Source organism: Mauremys mutica, chromosome 12, assembly GCF_020497125.1.
Source record: "Mauremys mutica isolate MM-2020 ecotype Southern chromosome 12, ASM2049712v1, whole genome shotgun sequence".
NCBI lineage: Eukaryota > Metazoa > Chordata > Testudines > Geoemydidae > Mauremys > Mauremys mutica.
This window is the reverse complement of record NC_059083.1, coordinates 53,946,172-53,965,383: the sequence shown is the minus strand read 5'-3', so window position 1 is coordinate 53,965,383 and position 19,212 is coordinate 53,946,172. Positions and strand designations below refer to the sequence as shown.

The 19,212-nt window shown below is 45.8% G+C and overlaps 1 protein-coding gene across 1 annotated transcript; it reads right to left on the bottom strand.

Moving 5' to 3' along the window:
• Window positions 1-8,605: 8,605 nt before the first annotated feature.
• On the bottom strand, window positions 8,606-18,016 carry LOC123346525 (L-amino-acid oxidase-like). Its single transcript, XM_044983977.1, has 7 exons — window positions 17,943-18,016; window positions 15,972-16,186; window positions 14,367-14,479; window positions 13,295-13,496; window positions 12,480-12,548; window positions 10,689-10,825; window positions 8,606-9,803 (listed from the first exon to the last, which is right to left on the bottom strand). The coding sequence occupies exons 1-7, from the start codon at window positions 17,977-17,979 to the stop codon at window positions 9,023-9,025; spliced, it is 1,554 nt and encodes a 517-aa protein (XP_044839912.1). The 5' UTR covers window positions 17,980-18,016; the 3' UTR covers window positions 8,606-9,022.
• Window positions 18,017-19,212: the final 1,196 nt, after the last annotated feature.

Below are 19,212 nucleotides of genomic sequence, written 5' to 3'. Positions count from 1 at the left end.
CAAGGTATTCCCAATCCCAATCCTTGGGCGATCAGTTCTGGAGCTTTAACACAGATATCAGAAACACACGTTTGATACTTTGCAAACCATCTTTAAGAGAGAGAAATAAAACCTCTTTACTTTCTCTGACACACTCTGTGTTACTGCCATTGTCTGCTCTAGTTTAGTGAATTGTTTTTCACTTCACTAAAAATGTATTTACATAACTTTAACATACGCAATTAAGGTTTTTTTCTTCTTTTATTAAGAAGGGGGAATTTATTTTTCTAATTATTTTAGCATTTATGTTTACTGATCACAATCATGTACGTGACTCACTAACATTTAACTCAATCATTACTATTAGTATCAGACTTGGAACTGCATTTATTTTCATACAAATTTTAAGCTATTTTATAGATATAACTAAAAGTACCATTTGAAAATAAGTAAGCTTCATCTGCCCAGTATGTGATTAAATAATTCTTTTTTAAATTGGCATTGCTAAGGTTTGTATAAGCTAAATTTACATTCTAGAAGGATACTATTAGTTGATTGTACCATTTCAAATAATGGATGACAAAGCACAATATGGTAATAAAAGTACCAATGAGAATTACTCCAGCCAGGACAGGTTAGGCATTTTAGAACTCACTACTCAAAGAATTAAATTAAAGCATAAGAGAGAAATAAAATGATGAAATGCACAGACCAGTCAAAAAACTAAAATAACAGCACTGTGATCCTCACCGAACACTGAAAGAATAAAATTACAGAGACTATATGTGCCTTGTGCATTGCGACAGGAAGTGCCAAGAAGTAACAACAAAAATAATAATACAAGCAGGGCCGGCTCTAACTTTTTGGCCCCCTCCTAAGCAAACAAAAAAAGGGCCGTGCCTGAAGCTCCCGCCCCCTCCGAACGCCGCGCTGCCTAAAGCCCCCGCCCCTCCGAGTGCCGCGCAAGCCCGCGCCACCCCGAGAGCTGCGCCGCCCGAAGCCCCCCCGAGTGCCGCGCCACCCGAAGCCCCCATCCCCCGAGCGCCATGCCACCGAAGCCCCCCCCAGAGCTGCCCAAATCCCCGCCCCCCCGAGCACCATTCCACCCAAAACCCCCCTGAGTGCTGCGCCGCCCGAAGCCCCCGCCCCCGAGAGCCGACTGAAGCCCTGCACAAGCCCTCATCCCCCAAGCGCCACACCACCGAAGCCCCCCCAGCACCACCCAAACCCCCACCCCCCCCGAGTGCTGCCCGAAGCCCCCACCTCCCCGAGCGCCACGCTGCTCGAAGCCCCACCCACCCCGAGTGCCAAACTGCCCAAACCCCTGCCCCCACAAGCGCCGCGCCACCCAACTCCCCATCCCCGCAGCACCGTGCCACCGAAACAAAAACAAAAAAACCCTCCAGCACTGCCCCGCCAAACCAAAAAACAAACAAACAAACAAAAAAAAAACCCCGAGCGCTGCCCTGCCCCAAGATGCTGCCCCAAGCATGTGCTTAGTCGGCTGGTGACTGGAGCCGGCCCTGAATAGAAGTGTGTGTGTGAGAGAGATTGTGTGTGTTGGGTGGACTGTGAAAGAGACTGTGCCTGTGTGTTGGGGGGAGTGTGTGTGTGAGTGTGTGAGGAGTGTGTGAGACCATGTGTATGTATGAGAGAGCGTGTGACTACGTGTCTGTTGGGCGGCTAACATAGACTGTGTGTGTGCATGTGTGAAAGAGTGTGTTGGGGAAGTGTGAGCGAGAGCTTAAGTGTGTGGGAGAAACAGTATGGAGTGGGGTCTGAAGGAGTGTGTGAGAGAATGCTTGTGGGTTGGGTGCGTGTGTGTGAGAAAGCATGTGTGTGCGAGAGTGTTTATGTGAGAGACAGCATGTGTGTGTATTGAGGGGAGTGTGTGACAGTGTGTGTGTGTGTGAGGTCACATCCTGAGTGTCTGTGTATAGCTGCAGCCCTGGTCCTACAGATGCTGACCCCAGCAGTCTGCTAGCAGCACACCAGTTATACTCTGATGTCCACCAGGCTTGGCTAAAACCAGCAAGATGACGCCAACACACTCCCAGTGCCAAATTTCTCCAAAACTGTATGACCTGTAATGTCCAGCCCTCTCCCAGATAGTTCAGAGAAATAATCAGGTTTGTTTGTTGCTTTGAAGACACAAAAGCACATCACAGCTTATTAACTTAAATGGGCATAAATACACCCTTGTCTTTAAATATAGCAATGAGTCGCTTTATGGAATGAATGAACCTAATTTATTAACAAAAAATCTAAACTTAATCTAGCAAGATGCATGCTTTGATTAAGCAGGTTTCTCAGCCATATTCAATTCCCAGCAACTTCAGTCCCCATTTAATTGAAGGACCCCTCGTTTTCGGCCTGTAAGAGCTCTCCCCTCTAGCATTCGTCCAGTGATTTCTATGTAGATGGAGCTTCCATTGTTTTTTGTTCCACCATGCTTAATTTACATAGGAGACAGGTAAATAGCTGCACCCCCCTCACATACTCTCCTATCTGGGCAGGAACTGTACCTTTCTTTGCTGGGCCACACACTTTAAAACAATAGGCATGGGAAGTGGGTGAAACCCCCCTTCAGGGAGGCTAGCCCTCCAGCCCCACCCCTTCTGCCTGAGGCCCCACCTCTTCCCCCCCAGCTCACCCCTTGGAAGTGCAAGACCCACCCAACCACCGTGACCGGAGGAGCCCTGGCTGAACTTCCCTGACCCCCGGGCCACCCTGAGCTGCCCTGGACCGGGCCACCCTGAGCTCTGAGCCACAAGCTGGCCTGAGCCCCAAGCTCTGAGTGACCAGCCGGAGCTGAGCTCCTGCCAGCTTCCAGGGAAAGGGGAGTTAGGAGGGATGCAGTGGGCATCCTCACAGGAGAGGAGAGGAGAGGGGGGACTCACCAGGCAACGGCGGGTGATGCAGGTCTCAGGGAAAGCGGGGAGGAGGAGAGGAGGGACTCAGCCAGGCATTGATGAGTGGTGGGGGTTTTGGGGGAAGGGGCGGAGCATGGACAGGAAGAGGCAGAGCACAGGCAGGGCAGGGCCACCACGGCCCAGGTGTCTGGCGGCGGCTCTGCCAGGGGAGGCTTAGCCTTCCTTGGCCTATTATACCTGTCGTGCATAACCATAGGCACAGTTTGACTTCTATATTTGGGGAGGCAGCTCCAGTCAGGCAACATAAAGGAGGAGAGGTCACTCTTATAGAGCAATCTGGATGGCTTATTAAGCTGGGCCCCAGCGAACAATCTGCACTTCAATATGACCAAATGTAAACTCATACAATTAGGCACAGAATGCAGGCCATAGTTATAGGATGATCACCCAGTGGGATCTGTGCTGGGGAGAGGCCTTCCTCAAAGCTCCCTCTGTGGCCAGCCGAGGTGTGGACTTTCGCTGTTGGCTGGAACTAGCCTCCTAAGGCAGCCTGGGCTCTGCTGACATCAACTCGTGGGCCAGAGACTCACAAGCGCCAACTTTTCCTTTTCCCCGGTGGTGCGCTATCCCCACTCCACCCCGAGGCCCTGCCCCCACTGTGCTCCTTCCCCAAAGGCCTTGCCTTCACTCTGCCCCTTCCTGCCCCTGCTCCACTCCTCCGAGGCCCCCCCTCACTCTGCCCCCTCCTCCAGGGCCCTGCCCTTGCTCTGCCTCTTCCCACCCCCACTCCACCCCCTCCCTGAAGCTCTTCCCCAGATCCCTCCCTGAGCTGCCAAACAGCTATTTGGTGGCTGCACCCCCTCCATCAGCTATCAGGCAGCGGCAGTGCCACTGTTGGTGCCACTAGGCCTGAGTAAACCAAAGTTGTGACTTTGGGCCTGAGTGAACCAGAGGTCTTACATGCTGTGAACTTTAACCAGCCTAAGATGCTAACAGACTGTAAGCAAAATGTGTAGCTGTCAGCAATCTCCGCTTGCAAATGTAGGAGTTTGAAACAGCGGGGAGGAGGGGGAGAGGGGGAAGGAAAATCTGTATGCGTTTGTTCTGTGAAGGCCACAGATAAGCTTGTGCATGAGAACCTTTTCTAACACACTGAAATGTAATGCCTAATGTAGCTGCTGCTGGGAAGGGAGGGGTGAGGGGGAAAACCGAACAAAAGGCTTACACAAACAAGGGGGGTATAAATGTTGGGACCCCGCCTGTAAGCGGGCGTGCAGGATTTGAGAAGGCTTTTCTCCCTGGCACCTTTCTTTGGGCCCAAATAAACCTGGTTTTGCTTCTCCACCCTGGTGTGATAATTAGTGCGACGCACACCGGGCAACGAACCCTGCTGTTGCTCCGCCTCGGGCTCTTTGAGCCGGCAACACCACCCTCCCACTATTTTTTTTCCATGGGTGCTCCAGCGAATGGCAAATATGCAGAGACTCCAGGGGATGAAAGAGACCTGGGGGAAAATGCTGGGGCTGGGTAGGAAAGTGACTCTGCACAAATGGCCCCTCCTCACTCCATCTCTGCTCCTGGGGGTCTGCTAGTCCCAGAGCTGCTGCCCTCACTAGCATACATGGGCTCTCACTCTGCCATTAGGTCTTGCAGGAGCTGATCCAGCTATGGGACAGCAAACATCCCAGTACAGTAACCAAGTCTCCTGGACAGAGGGGAAGGAAATAGAAAGGGAGGCAGGGAGAGGGAGAGAGAGACTGGAAGGGACAGAAGGAGCAGTAAATGGGGAGGGAGGTTTCAGGGTCCCAGCCCTGCCCAGCTCCATTTGTGCATCTTCCTAGGCAGATTCACTTTCCTAGGAACAAGGTGAGGAACAGAGAGAAGAAAAGCCAGTTCTGTCTCTGCCAAGTCCCTGTATTGCTGAGTGAACCTACTGCCCTCTGGGACAATGTCAGGGGAATCCCCCATAGCAGCTCCTTTGACTCTGCACTTTTCTAGCATTTGGTTCAGAGGGTTTAAAAATATCTTTGTGGTTTAATACTGGTGGGAGGGACCCGGTCTGTGCTGTACTAAAGTGACTAAGCATTTTTCCTGCATCACAGAATCTAGAACAGGGATAATCAATTATTTTTTGTCAAATTCCAAATTTCTTGGTCAAGGTATAGACAAGGTCCAGACTTCAGAGAAAATAATACAAAAACTATAACAATCATGGTAATAATAAGTCAATAAAAAGATTTTGCGGTCTGTTCAAAAGTATCTGGCAGTCTGGATTTGTCCCACAGTCTGCCTGACTACCCCGATCTAGAATCTGTCTGCCGGGAAAGATCCTGGAAGGAACTGTGGTGTGAAATGGATGAAAGCCCCTTCTGAAACCTCCCTGGTTGCCCTTCTTGCCATGATGGGCTGCAGAGTAACATTCACACTTCGCTCCAGATCATCCCAGCCTCCCAGGATTCCTCCTCTCCTCCTCCCCACCTTCCCTGAGACCTCTATCGCCCGCCGCTGCCTGATGTGTCCTTCCTTTCCTCTCTTACCCTCCCCCGCAAGGCTGCCTGCTGCATCCCTCCTCACTCCCCTTTCCCTGGAAGCTGGCAGGGGCTCAGCTCAGTCTGGTGGCCTGGATCCTGGAGCTCAGGCTGGTTTGTGGCCTGGAGCTCAGAGTGGCCTGGGCTGGCTCAGGATGGCTCAGAGAGGCCCGGGGGATGGGGCGGTTCGGCCAGGGCTCCTCCAGTCGTGATGGGTGGATGGGCCTTGGGGCTCCAGTGGGCAAGGGGTGGAAGGAGTGGGGAAGTGATGGGGCCTCAGGCAGAAGGGGTGGGGCTGGAGGGCTAGCCTCCCTGAAGGGGGGTTTCACCCGCTTCCCATGCCTATTGTTTTAAAGTGTGTCACTGAACAAAGAAAGGTACAGTTGCTGCCCAGGTAGGAGGGTATGTGTGGGGATGAGTGCAGCTATTTACCTGTCTATGTAAATTAAGCATGGTGGAACAAAAAACAATGGAAGCTCCATCTGCATAGAAATCACTGGACGGATGCTAGAGGGGAGAGCTCTTACATGCCGAAAACGAGGAGTCCTTCAATTAAATGGGAGCTGAAGTTGCTGGGAATTGAATATGGGTGAGAAACCTGCTTGATCAAAGCATGCATCTTGCTAGATTAAGTTTAGACTTTTAGAAGCATGTTTTGCTTGTAACTCTTTCTAGCTTTGTCATAAACAGATAGTTAAGGGTTAATGCCTCTTTTACATGTAAAGGGTTAAGGAGTTCACCTAGCCTAGCTGACACCTGACCAGAGGAACCAATGGGGGAACAAGTTGTTTCAAAAGGAAGGAGGGAAGTCTTCTTTCGTTTAGAGTCTCAGTTTCAGACGGAGTGAAAAATATCAAGGAACCAGCCTCTTATCAAAGTAGTAAGTTTTAGAAAGGGATATATAGGTTTATGTTTATTTTCTTTGTAACTTGTCTTAATACCATAAAGGCAAGGGTGAATTCATGCCCAGTTAAGTTAATAAGCTGTGATGTGCTTTTGTGTCTTCAAAGCAACAAAGAACCTGATCATTTCTCCAAACTATCCAACAGGGCTGCATATTACAGGTCATACAGTTTTGGGGTAATTTGGCACCGGGAGTGTGTTGGAGTCGTCTTGCTGGTTGTAAACAAGCCTGGTGGACACCAGAGTATAACTGGTGTGCTGCTAGCAAATGGCTGGGACAAGGGCATGTGTGTAGGGACAAGGGCTGCTGCTATACACAGACACTCAGTGTGTGACCTCATACACACACTCTGTCACACACTCCCCAAAACACACACACACACACACACACACACACACACACACACACACACACAGTCACACACTCCCCTCAAAACACCCCTAGCTGTCTCTCACATACACACTCTCTCACACACATGCTTTCTCACACACACACACCCCCAACCCACAAACATTCTCTCACACACTCCTCCGAGCCCCATCCCACACTCTGTTTCTCACACACATAATCTCTCACACACTTCCCCAACACACTCTTACACACGTGCACACAGTCTATGTCACCGCCCAACAGACACACACTCACACGCTCTCTCACACACTTGCAGTCTCCCTCACAGTCCCCCACTCTCACACTCTCTCTCACGCACACACTTGTATTATTTTTGTTGTTACTTCTTGGCACTTCCTGTCGCAATGCACAAGGCACATATAGTCTCTGTAATTTTATTCTTTCAAAGTTCGTTGAGGATCACAGTGCTGTTGTTTTAGTTTTTTGACTGGTCTGTGCATTTCATTTTATTTCTCTCTTATGCTTAAATTTAATTCTTTGTAGTTAAAGAGTTAAATCATTATTACTTTTATTATTTCTGATATCTGTGTTAAAACTCCAGAACTTATCCCCCAAGGATTGGGATTGGGAATATCTTGCTGTATTATCTCCTGATTGTTCTAAATACTTTAACAAGCTGAGATTTTTGAGAACAGCCTGTTATCAGAACATCCCATTGTCCAATACATTTTGTGAAGGTCAAAATTATAACAGGGTTCAAAAAAGAACTAGATAAATGAATGGAGGATAGGTCCCATCAATGGCTATTAGTCAGGATGGGCAGGGATGGTGTCCATAGCCTCTGTTTGCCAGAAGCTGGGAATGGGTGACAGGGGATGAATCACTTGATGATTACCTGTTCTGTTCATTCTTTCTGGGGCACCTGGCATTGGCCACTGTCGGAAGACAGGATACTGGGCTAGAGGGACCTTTGGTCTGACCCAGTATGACTGTTCTTATGTTCTATGTGAGTAACTGCTCAATCTTGTACCCCATGGGGCTAATCAGAAAATGTCTTGTCTACCTTTGAAATGCTACAGCGGCATCTCTGTAGCTCTTCTCTGTAGACATAATTTATACCAAATGGAGGGATTCCCCCATTGGTGTACATAACCCGCCTCCCTGCGAGGTGGTAGCTGGGTCAACAGAAGAATTCCTCAGTCGTCCTAGTGCTGCCTACTTGGGGACTTGGGTTGACTTAACTAAGCCAATCAGGAGTGTGGATTTTCACATGCCTGAGTGATTTAGTTATGATGACCTAATTTTCTAGAGCAGAGCAGGATTTAGATAGTACTTAAGATAAGGAAGTGTGGTAGTATCAAGCACGGAGTGAAATACTATTCCATGAGAGGATGAGAAGCCAAATTACATGCCCAGTTTCAGGATGAACCCGTTCTGAAAACAAATCCTGCAGTGGCAGAGAAACGGCTTATTTCACACTCATGTACCTCATCAACATTTGAAAATGTTTAATTCACATTTTCTTTAAAAAGAAATCACCCAGAGGGCCCTGTCTAGATTAAAATTTGTGTCCTTGCTTGTTTAGTGACAAATATTTTTTCGCGATCTGGTTCCTGAGCCCTAAATTGAACCATGACCAACATACATACATCTGGGGAGTATCTATATTTGCAATCAGCATCATGGGAGTTCACCTCACATGCCAATCAACCTGAGTGATGACATGACCAACAATTCTAGTCAGGGCCCAGGATTTAACATCATCAGCACATGCCTGGTTTTGTTTATCTGCACTTTTAGAAACATGTTTTGAAAAGTGCAACTGACTAGAATTGGTTTAGGAATAAGCTGTTCTCTCCGCCTTACCTATTTCATAGCATCACTACTGCAAAATATCATAGTTTACAACTAATGAACAAAATAAAAGCAATATTGGATTATTTCCATCTATTCCTTTATTGATAGGATGCTACAGAACAATACTTTTTTCTATTTATAAAGAACAGGTTAGTGATTTGTATTTGATCAGTAATGATTTTGATTAATGAAACCAACAATTTCTACACTGTAGTAGTTCTATTTAATATTTCAAAGGAGACAGAACAATCTCAATTTACATACACCGGATTTGGGGCCAGATCCTCTACTGGTGTTGAGTGGTTTAGCTCTATTGATTTCAAGGAAATACGCCAGTTTACACCAATTGAGGATCTGTCCTCATGAAGGAGATTAAAAGTGCAGTTTCTAATTTCCTCCTCAGTGTCTGGTGCAGCTGTTCTTTCCTTAAACACCCAGAAAGCAATTAAAGTTTATCTTTTTGAACCCAGTCAACCCTTTCTTGCTTTTGCTCTTGTTGTTCTTTTTGCTTCGGCAGCTGATGTTAGCTGTTAGCACGACAGATAGCTATCCCTATGGATGTTCCTTGCTGCTCTCACAGCAGATTTCATAGCGGTGTCGATCCAGCCATGAGGCTGGGCTGTGTGTTCTCCTGCAAAGTGGACCCTCCCTTCATTCTGAAACAAAGGCCCAGAATAGTTAGCAAACTGGTAGGGGGTGAACAAGGCAAATGCTCCCATGGAATGTTTGTCCAGGTTCCATCTATGTATCACGTGTTTATCACAGACACACCGGAGATGGTCCTTAGATATCTTGTGGATTTCTGCCAGGTCCTCCGGCACCACATCAATGCACTTCTCGTCACTCAGGGGAAGAAAGAATTCAGCGTCATTGTTCCACGTGTAGGAAGCCACAATCACCCTCACCCCACTAGAGAAGTTGTGGTTGGGATAATAGATGAATCTGGATGGGCGATCTGTGACTGATGACCCACCTTGAATCCCATCCTTCTCCCAGAACTTTTCAGTGCAGGCCAAGGCAACCTTGGTGGTGCTGGCATAGTGAATGGAACGCAGGGCATGGGTCTTATTGGAGGAAAGCGGTGGCAGAAATTTGATAAGTCTCGTGGCTTTTGCTGAAGCTGTGACAAGGACGTAGTCAGCCATCATGAAGGAGGGGCTACATGTGTCGGGTGCACTACAGTACAGTACTTGGATCTTGTTACCAATGGATTTTATCTGCTTTACTGTGCAGTTCAGCTGGACAACTCCAGGCATAGACTGGTAGAAGGAGTGGGGCAATTGGTCGAATCCCCCTGTGATCTCATCAAAACTTAAGGAAATAAGAAGTGACGGGTGAGAGAATTACATTACTAGCAGTACTACAATTGCGTTTAGGGACAACAGTAAAGTGGGGTCCCTTTGAGGTAGGGTCTGTGTCTGAGACAGATCCTGCCTCAAAGAGTTTATGCTCCAGCTAGACAAGACAGACCAAAAAAGGTTTATTATTGTCATTTTACAGAAGAGGGAACTGAGGGTTAAGTGACACACAGACCTGGGGCCCAGAGGGGAATTTCAGCCAATACTGGGGAATTCAGGGTGAGTCAAAATTATGGCTCAGAGGAGTATATTGCTGACAATATGACCCAATCGATTACAGAGTGTGCTTCTCTCCACACATTCTAACTGCCACAAGGGTGTTTCCAGTTGGTAAGCTGGAGTGTCAGCTACAAGAAGAAGGATGTTATTTATTTAATTATATTTACTTGCATTGCAGTCATACAAAGGGTACATCTACACTGCTGGTGGCAGCAAGACTCCTAGCCCTGGTCGAGAGACTCAGGTTAGTGGGGCTCTCAGTAGCACTGTAGAAATAGCTGGGTAGACAGTGCTTTCAAGTTGCCGCTTGGGCTGGAACTTGGGCTCTCAAGCCCACCCGTTTCCCGAGGCTACAGAGCCCGAGCTCCAGCCCGAGCTGCAACTTCAGAGCGCTGTCTGCACAGCTATTTGTACAGTGCTAGTAAAATCCCCACTAGCCTAAGTCTCTCAGCCTGGCCTAGGAGACTTACTGCCATGGGCAGCTCACTGGAAATGTAGACGTACCCCTAGAGGGCAACAATCAAGGGCCCCATTGTCCTATGTAAAGTCCACACATGTAGAATGAAAAGATGTAGCCATTCCCCAAAGACCTTGCAATTTAAGTACATTCGTTTCTCACCCGTCTTCATGAAAGAAGATTTTAAAGTCCATGAGAGAGTTAAGAAATGACCTGTGGAATCCAGCACCCTCATTCATCAAGTCTCCAATCATCTGTACAGCCCCATGGCTTAATTTCCCTTCTTCAATCAAGTACTCCTGGGAGGGGAGGAAAGTTGTTCTCTCTTTAGGCACAAGAAGCACATTTATGGAGGTATCATTGGGGAAAGATTTGACTTCCATGAGGAAGGAGAAGATAAAGGGCTATTTTCAAATTTTATATGGTGATGATATTGTTGCCCCTTTTTGGTCTGAGCCATTGCCAATATCCAAGGCCTTGCCTGGTTCTTTCTGTTTGAAGGAGAGATTGAGGATGTGAGTCAGGTCTTTCTTTGGTGCAATCCTGTCTATTTAAAAAGAATGGATACAAAGTCCTGTTTCCCTGAACACAGTAGAAACAGTCAACAGGAGGCAATGTCCCTGCTCAGCAATACAAGTCTGCCTTTCCAGCAAATACTGTGACCAAAAGAAGCTCTATCCTTTGTTTTCCTCAAAGGGCCATGTTAACCACTGCTACTCTCTCTTTCTCCTGGATTTCTCCCCGTCTCACACACAGACACAGCTGCAAACAATCACCCGCCTAACCTCTGCAATCAATCCTAGGGAAACCCTCAATCCCTACAGCTTAGCTTATGATTGGCCTACCCATGAAGCCTGATACTGCCTTGGGTAGTGGCTTCCACTTCTCCAGCTATCTTACTCCAGAAAGGAGCTTAATTGCTTCTTCCATTTAACATGAATGAAATGTGTTTAACATGCCCATCGACTTTAACCAGGTTTGTGGCTAACCTATAGACTAAAGATATGTTTGATCACCACCATTAACACTTTCCAGTATAACAATATTAAAATAATAATGGAAGGAAATAAGAAATTTCTCAAAAAGAACAGGAGTACTTGTGGCACCTTAAAGACTAACAAATTTATTTTAGCATGAGCTTTCGTGAGCTACAGCTCACTTCTTCGGATGCATAGAATGGAACACACAGACAGGTGATATTTATACATACAGAGAACATGAAAAGGTGGAAGTATGCATAACAATAGGAAAAGTCTAATCAATTGAGATGAGCTATCATCAGCAGGAGGCCTAAACAGAGACTGGGAATGGTTGGGTCATTACACTAATTGAATCTATTTCTCTATGTTAAGTTCTCCTCACACCTTCTATGGGCCATCTTAATTATCACTTCAAAAAGTTTTTTTTCCTCCTGCTGATGATAGCTCATCTCAATTGATTAGACTTTTCCTGTTGTTATGCATACTTCCACCTTTTCATGTTCTCTGTATGTATAAATATCACCTGTCTGTGTGTTCCATTCTATGCATCCGATGAAGTGAGCTGTAGCTCACGAAAGCTCATGCTAAAATAAATTTGTTAGTCTTTAAGGTGCCACAAGTACTCCTGTTCTTTTTGCGGATACAGACTAACACGGCTGCTACTCTGAAACCTAAGAAATTTCTGGCACTCAGTCCTTTATTTTCCATAAGCTTGGTCACAAACAAAACCCTGCCCACTGAGGCTGCCGAAAGGAGAAGCCAATCCCAATAGACTGTGCAGAGCTTCATAATATGATGTTTTCCCTCATTTCTTTATCGGTGTTTTGAATAAAGGACAACCTCGACATGAAAACTGGCATCATTAGGTTTCATCAGAATAAACGGGTGCATTTTACGCCTCTCTCAGAGCAATTTTTTCAGACTTTCCATAATCTTTTGGATTTAAAGGTACTTGAAGGCCCATATCCATTACCTTGGTGGAAAAGGAGTCATACCGATCCAGCAACGCTCCACACTCTAGACTCCGGAACTGCTCTAAGGCCTGTGTTGGAACCATGCATGGAAACATTCATAGACAGAAAGAGAAATATGTTCACAAAAACACTAGACCAAATTCTGTTCTCTTATCTAACTACCTAGGTACTTGCATGATATCTGCAGGCTTCATAATCACCGATGGATTTTATTCCCAAAATACTCCTTTGAGACAGGGAAGAATCAGCTCCATTTTACAGACCACATAGCTATGGCAGCAACTGAACCCACATCTCTTGAGTCCTGTTGCAGTGCCCTATCTACTAGACCCTAATTCCTGTGTGTATCCACGAGACCCCACTGAATGGAACTGAGTTGCATGGCATAGTCTCCAGCTCTGCTGTAGTTAAATGGCAGGATTTGTTCCCGAGTTCACTGTGTAGCAAACAAAAACAGGCGTTTCCTTTCAGAAGTGCCGAGCACCCACAGCTTCGGGGATGCGGGGTGGTAGATCACATGTTGTTACTCCTGATTCACGTGGGTGAAAGTGAATGGAGAACCAGGGCCAGATAATCTGCCCTGGTAATTCCCCTTCATACCACAACAAGGGGAATTATAGCTCAGATTCCCCTGACATAGGATGTATTGTGGATTGGAATGGTGTTGAGAAGGGATGTGTTGGGAAAAGAGACGGGGAGACCAGCACATACTACAGAAGAAGAGACCTCCTGTGCTGCAGTAGAAGGTAGGGGCATTTTTCAGAATCAGGCCTGGTAATTTATTTTCCTTTATACAATCAACCAATAAACAAACCTTCTGCAGAATTCCTTCATAAAGTTCCTTAGCAGATTTGTCTTTCTCTGAGGGAGCCACAGTATAATTCAAGATATCAGGGTTCTGTCCGACCTTCCCAGCTTTGGTCCTGACACTATTAACCAAATACCAGGTGTTGTCATCCATCTGAGAGAACTTGTTTAGCTTAAGGTTAAATTGACTAATAAATTCACGAACAATTCTGCAAAAGAAAGAAAGGTGCGAGTCAAAAAATATGAAAACAAGTTATATGCTCTTCTGGCTATAAAAATAGTAAGGCAAATATGTGATTTGTTTCGTTCCCTTCCTGAAACTTCCTGACTCCAACAGATGTTCTTAATGCTGTAGGAATATGATAGATAGATAGATGATAGCTAGACAGATCAGTTGATAGATCCTGATCCCAGTGTAAACTGATGTAGTTCCATTGACAGAAATGGAGATACCTGGTATGTAGTAGCTGACTGTCTGGCCCATTAACTGGTAACTACAGCTGTTGTACATAATAATCCCATCTGGCTGTTCTGCTTCTAAATTGTAATTTGAGTTCATGGTAGTTTCCTTTGAAGTCAGGGTATATTTATGGCACTGGTTTTTGTGTTTGTTTTTTTAATAAGCTTTTGTTCCATAGAATTGTACTGAAAAAATATTCTATTCTATTCTTGTTCATATACTTCCTCTCAAAACCATTGGGTAAAGTGTTTTATGAAATAGTGCAACTCAATTTAAATAATTTTGGCTAATGAACAGCCAATATCTATTGTCTGGCTTTATTCTGACTCAGGGCTTGATACAACTTCCATTAAGATCAATGGGAGTTTTTCTGATGGTTTCATGGAAATTCAGTCATGCTCTCACTAATCATCAGTTCCATAATTAGGGCCTAATCCTGAAAATACTTATTGCTGAGTGCATTGTTTATTACTGGCCAGATCCCACCCATGTCAATGACACTAGTCAGCAAGTTCTTTTAGGATGCTTGATCTCATCCTTAACGATAGCAGAATCCTGCAAAACTGGGCTGTTCCTTTCTTGAACAACTTCCATGGCTGAGGAGTGGAAACTGTATTACCTGTGGGTGCTTGGCAAACGCATGGCTCCCAACTCCACGTACCAATCTTGTGTGTCATCTCGATAGGTCCTGACTCGTCCTCCCACACGACCACTGGTTTCCAGAACTGTAACCTAGGAACAAGCATAGAAAATGGAACAAGCAGGTGCAAAGGACAAAACTTTCAAACCTTGGTGATTAAAATTAGGCAACTAAATAAGTGCCCTGATGTCTCTGCACCCACCAGTTCCTAACTCAATCAATAAAGGTGTTAGTACATTGCACCTTTGAAAATTGCACCCATTTCTTTAAGGTGGGATTTTCAAAAGTGCTCCATGTTGGTTGAACTGCACCCACTGCAGTCAATGGGAGCAGAGTGATGCCAAATCTGAGTGTCTCTGAAAAATCTGAGAGCCATTTCTACGCTCTCAGGTGTTGTCAGCTTAGCTGTGTTGGTCAGGGGTATAAAGAAAGCACACACCCCAGGCAAAAAAACCAGTGTAAACATAGCTATGACAACACAACCGTGCTTCTGTTGACATAGCTAATGTGATTTGGGAAGGTGGCATTATACAGACAGAAAAAACCTCGTTCTGTCAAAATAAGCTGCATCTGTCAACATAAACTGCATCTGTCAACATAAGCTGCAGGAATACAAATAGAATTTGTAGTGTAGGCAAGGTCTGAGCCTTACATGCTGGTATAATTTGTTGATTTAGAGGGAAGATTTTCTAAAGCACAAATGGTGCTGCACCTTACTGCCGTTTTGCTTTGGGTAACCTTCCTGTAGTTGCTTAACTTTAAGCACCCAAGTTTGAACATTTTGTCTAGAAGTTTTCCGTAGAATCAGGGTCATCAGAGTTCACAAAGAGCTTAGACTGGGATTTACAATTCCCTGTGCTTCTACGTACATCCTGGCCTTAAAGACAAGTGGATTTATGTGGAAGTTAAATAGTTCATAAGTCTTGCACTGACTCCTCTGTGCAGGGGTGAAGATCATTAAAAGGTATTTCTCCACAGGACTGGAATTCACCCCTGTTTGTGGCATGTAAAGAAGATAAAAAGAAGGCAGAGTGAAGGCTACCAATAGCATATCAATTTTCCCGTGCCTAGATTTCTGCGAGAGAATGTATGCACCGTATAGATATTGGAATTTGAAAGTATATTCCTGTAACTTGCCACTTTCTAATGGATAGGTTTTTTTTGAAAATGTAGCTTTTTGGGGATTTGTTCCCCTTTCTATTTCTTATGATAGTTACTGTAACTCCTCCAGCTTTAAATTAACAAAGGTTCAGGGAAATGTTCCAAGACAGAAATGGGAAGAGGAAGCCTAAATCCTATTGAAATACAATGGGAGTTCGGCACCTAAAGTCCCATTATTGCCTTTGAAAAATCTCCTCCTTTGTCAGTGAGCCCTTTCTTTCTTTCTTTCTTTCTTTCTTTCTTTCTTTCTTTCTTTCTTTCTTTCTTTCTTTCTTTCTTTCTTTCTTTCGAATTCCCCTTGTTTAATTTTTAATTATTCTTTAGCCTAATAACCTTTATTCCTCCGAAAAGAAATAATGAAAAATAGTCAAGCTAGCACTTACTCCCTGCCTTGCTCTGACATCTCTCTGTGCATAGAATTACCATGTGACCGACATCTCTGAGCAGTTTGACAGCAGTGAGTCCACTTATGCCTGCCCCTACAATGACCACCTTCGCTGGATGAGCTGCCTTTCCAAGCCCGTTTTCCGCAATCTTCACCAGCTCATCGTAGTCGGGATCATCAAGGCAAGGTTCGGGAAATCTAGAGAAACTCTCAGACCATAGTACAGCCACAAGGAGAAACAGCCTGGAAAGCGCTGGGGACATATGAACAAAGAAAAGTATGGTGCAGTGAATGAATGATGCAGTCAGTGAAGCAAACTAATTCTCTGAAATCCAGATGGCAAGTGGCATCACTGAAATTATACAAATCAGTCCCAGGACCTGCTCTAGGCACCAGCAAACCAAGCACATGCTTGAGGTGCCACATTTTCAGGGGCGGCATTCCGGCCATCTTTTTTTTTTTTGCTTTGGGCGGCAAAAGCCTAGTCCTGGCCCAGGCAGCTTCAGTGCGTCAAGCATGGGGGGTGTCCTGGAGCCACTGCGGTTCATGCTGCGGGGGGGGGGCAGTGCCCTCACCTTGTGGCTGGGCCGGGCAGGCTCCGAGTGGGGGACACTCAGGCTGGGAGCCACCCCGTGGGGTGCATGGAGCCCCCTGAAGGTGCCGCAGGGCGGCCGCCCTCCAGGACCGCAGCCAGGGCTGGGCAAAGCGGCCCGAGCTGCCAAGGGACTGCGTCAGGGCGGCCAGAAACAGCAGCAGCAGCAGGGCCATAGAGGGTGGGGTGCTGCTGTGCAGGGCCTGTGTCTCGCTCTCTGGGGCTCTGCTCCCTCTGGGGCTACCTTGCCCTGGCTCCTCAGCCCCCTCCTGGGGCTGTCCCCTGGCTCTGCTCTCCCGGATCCCTGCTGGTCCTGGAGGCGGGAGCCCTGGCTGGAGAGACCCTGGGCTGAGGCACAGCCCAGGAGCCCTGCTGTTTACCCCGACCCTGCCAGTGCCGGACCAGCTGGAGGCAAGGGGAGAGTGGGCGGAGTCAGCACTGGTGTGGGGAAGCCCAGGGCTGGGGCGGCAGGGGGTGTGGGTGGGGGGAAAGTCCAGCACTGGGGTGGCAGTGGGTTTCGGTGGGGGCGGGGTGAGAGCCCAGTGCTGGGGTGGGGGACAGCCAAAATTTTTTTTGCTTGGGGCGGCAAAAAACCTAGAGCCGGCCCTGATCATCTACGGTAGAGCTAAAATCCAGATAAGGGTGTAAAGCAAACCAGCCCTGAATTTCAGGTACAAACTAATTACCCAAAGAACTACAGAATAACCCCCCACCCCCTTTTTTCCTTCTGAAATGGGCACCAATTTCACTCAGGAAACAAAACAGTGTCAACAATTTCCTTTGAATAATGTGACTTGCTTTAAACTCTGATCTTACAAAACTTAAACACATGATGAATCTCATGGAATCATCCCTGGCATTAGAACATTGTCCTTGATTTGTGCCACAGCTTTGAGGAGAGCAGAGAAATTATAAATAGGTTCCCCCCCACTCTCTCACAGGATTATACAAGGTTAATGACAATAAATATATTTACAACGTCAGAGTCTGATCCTGCCCCCCATTGAAGTTAATGAAAAAACTCCCATTGCTTTCAATGGTTGAGGATCAGGCCCTTTGACCTAATTGTACCATAAAATACCCACATAGATGGGTATGCATTCTTTCTCTCTCTCTCTCTCAAAACAAACAAACACCCCCCCCCACACACACCCCACACTAGCTATCATTAGGATCTCATGGAAATTATTGGGAATCGTCTCATCAATTTCAATGGCATTTGGAATGAACCCTTACACAGCAGAAAGTGGCACTGAAAAAGAAATCCCAAAACATACCTTTCTGAAAAGAAGAGGGAAAGAAAAGTATGAGGTGACAAAGAGAAAGATGCAAAACAAGAACTGAAGTTTAAGATGGACGAATAGGCAGCCTTTCCCCGGCCCCAGAGCAGTGTTCCCAGTGCAGCAGTTTCACTTACAGAATCTGTCCATGTTTCCAGCAGTAGGACAAGTCATCAAGTGAGAACCTTCATTATATAGCCTGAAGAAGGCTGGCTCAAAAGAAAGAAAGGGATTCAAAAATTCCTACCAATCAGTATGTCCCAAATATTGAGAAATACGTAATTAAAAATTCTAGAGGAAGTGAATTTCCAATCTAAAGACCCACCTCTGTATAGTTCCCTCCCTCCTTCAGTCACACCCTTTCTTCAGGAGACACCAGTTTACTAGTATCCAAGCAACTAATTTTTTCTGGAAGTCCCACACATGTATATATCCAACTCATACATAGGAGTGTCTTCATCTCAGCAGAAATAGTTCAAGACATAATTCAGTATGGATTCCTCTCAAAGGGGTCTGAATTTCCTTGAGGAATTTGTTGATTTCCAACAACAATAATGTTTTGAAACATAAGATAGCTAAGGGTATTTCCCTATTTTACCTCCAGTGATGATGGCTTCATTTATGCAAATTGCTGTGCACCTGACCTAATCAGGAAATTTTGTAGCAGCAATATCCTGGAGGGAAGGTAGCCCCTTCACAATTAAGGTTGCAATTATGTAGCTCAGTGGCTCTCAACCTTATCAGATGTCTGTACCCCTTTCAGGAGTCTGATTTTGTCTTGCATACCCCCAAGTTTCACCTCACTTAAAAACGGCTTGCTTTCAAAATCAGGCATAAAAATACAAAAGTGTCGCAGCCACACTGTTACTGAAAAATTGCTTCCTTTCTCATTGTTACCATATAATTCTAAAATAAATTGATTGGAATATAAATACTGTACTTACATTTCAGTGTATAGTATATAGAGCAATATAAAACAAATTGCTGTCTGTATGAAAGGTTAACTTGTGCTGACTTCGCTAGTGCTTTTTCTGTAGCCTGTTGTAAAACTAGGCAAATATCTAGAGGAGTTGATGAATCCCCTGGAAGATCTCTGCGTATCCTCAGGGGAACGCGTATCCCTGGTTGAGAACCATTGATGTAGATGTTAGGATATAGATATTCAGGCCTGTCTGCAAAGGCCTATACTTTAAGAATTTAGGTGTATTCTTATCACTTATCTAGTTATAGAGGTATAAAAGAAAGAATCACAATCACTGTCTGTAATGGCCTTCTCTTACTGTGACAGGCTAAGGCCTTCAGCTAAGATGTAGTTAGGCAGCCATAAGTTGGGAAGTGTATAGTCACATCCTCACATTCCAAACTAGTCACATTGAAATAAGGTGCTATTGGGTTGTTAGGAATAGA

What these genes read in the sequence shown, in the direction of transcription:
- LOC123346525 (XM_044983977.1), bottom strand. Translation starts at nt 17,979, where the DNA reads ATGACTTGTCCTACTGCTGGAAACATGGACAGATTCT. An exon ending in TCAGAGATGTCGGTCACATG is followed by an intron (nt 14,480 to 15,971) that starts GTAATTCTATGC and finishes GCTTGTTCCTAG; the next exon opens with GTTACAGTTCTGGAAACCAG. An exon ending in ATGAAGGAATTCTGCAGAAG is followed by an intron (nt 12,549 to 13,294) that starts GTTTGTTTATTG and finishes GTTCCAACACAG; the next exon opens with GCCTTAGAGCAGTTCCGGAG.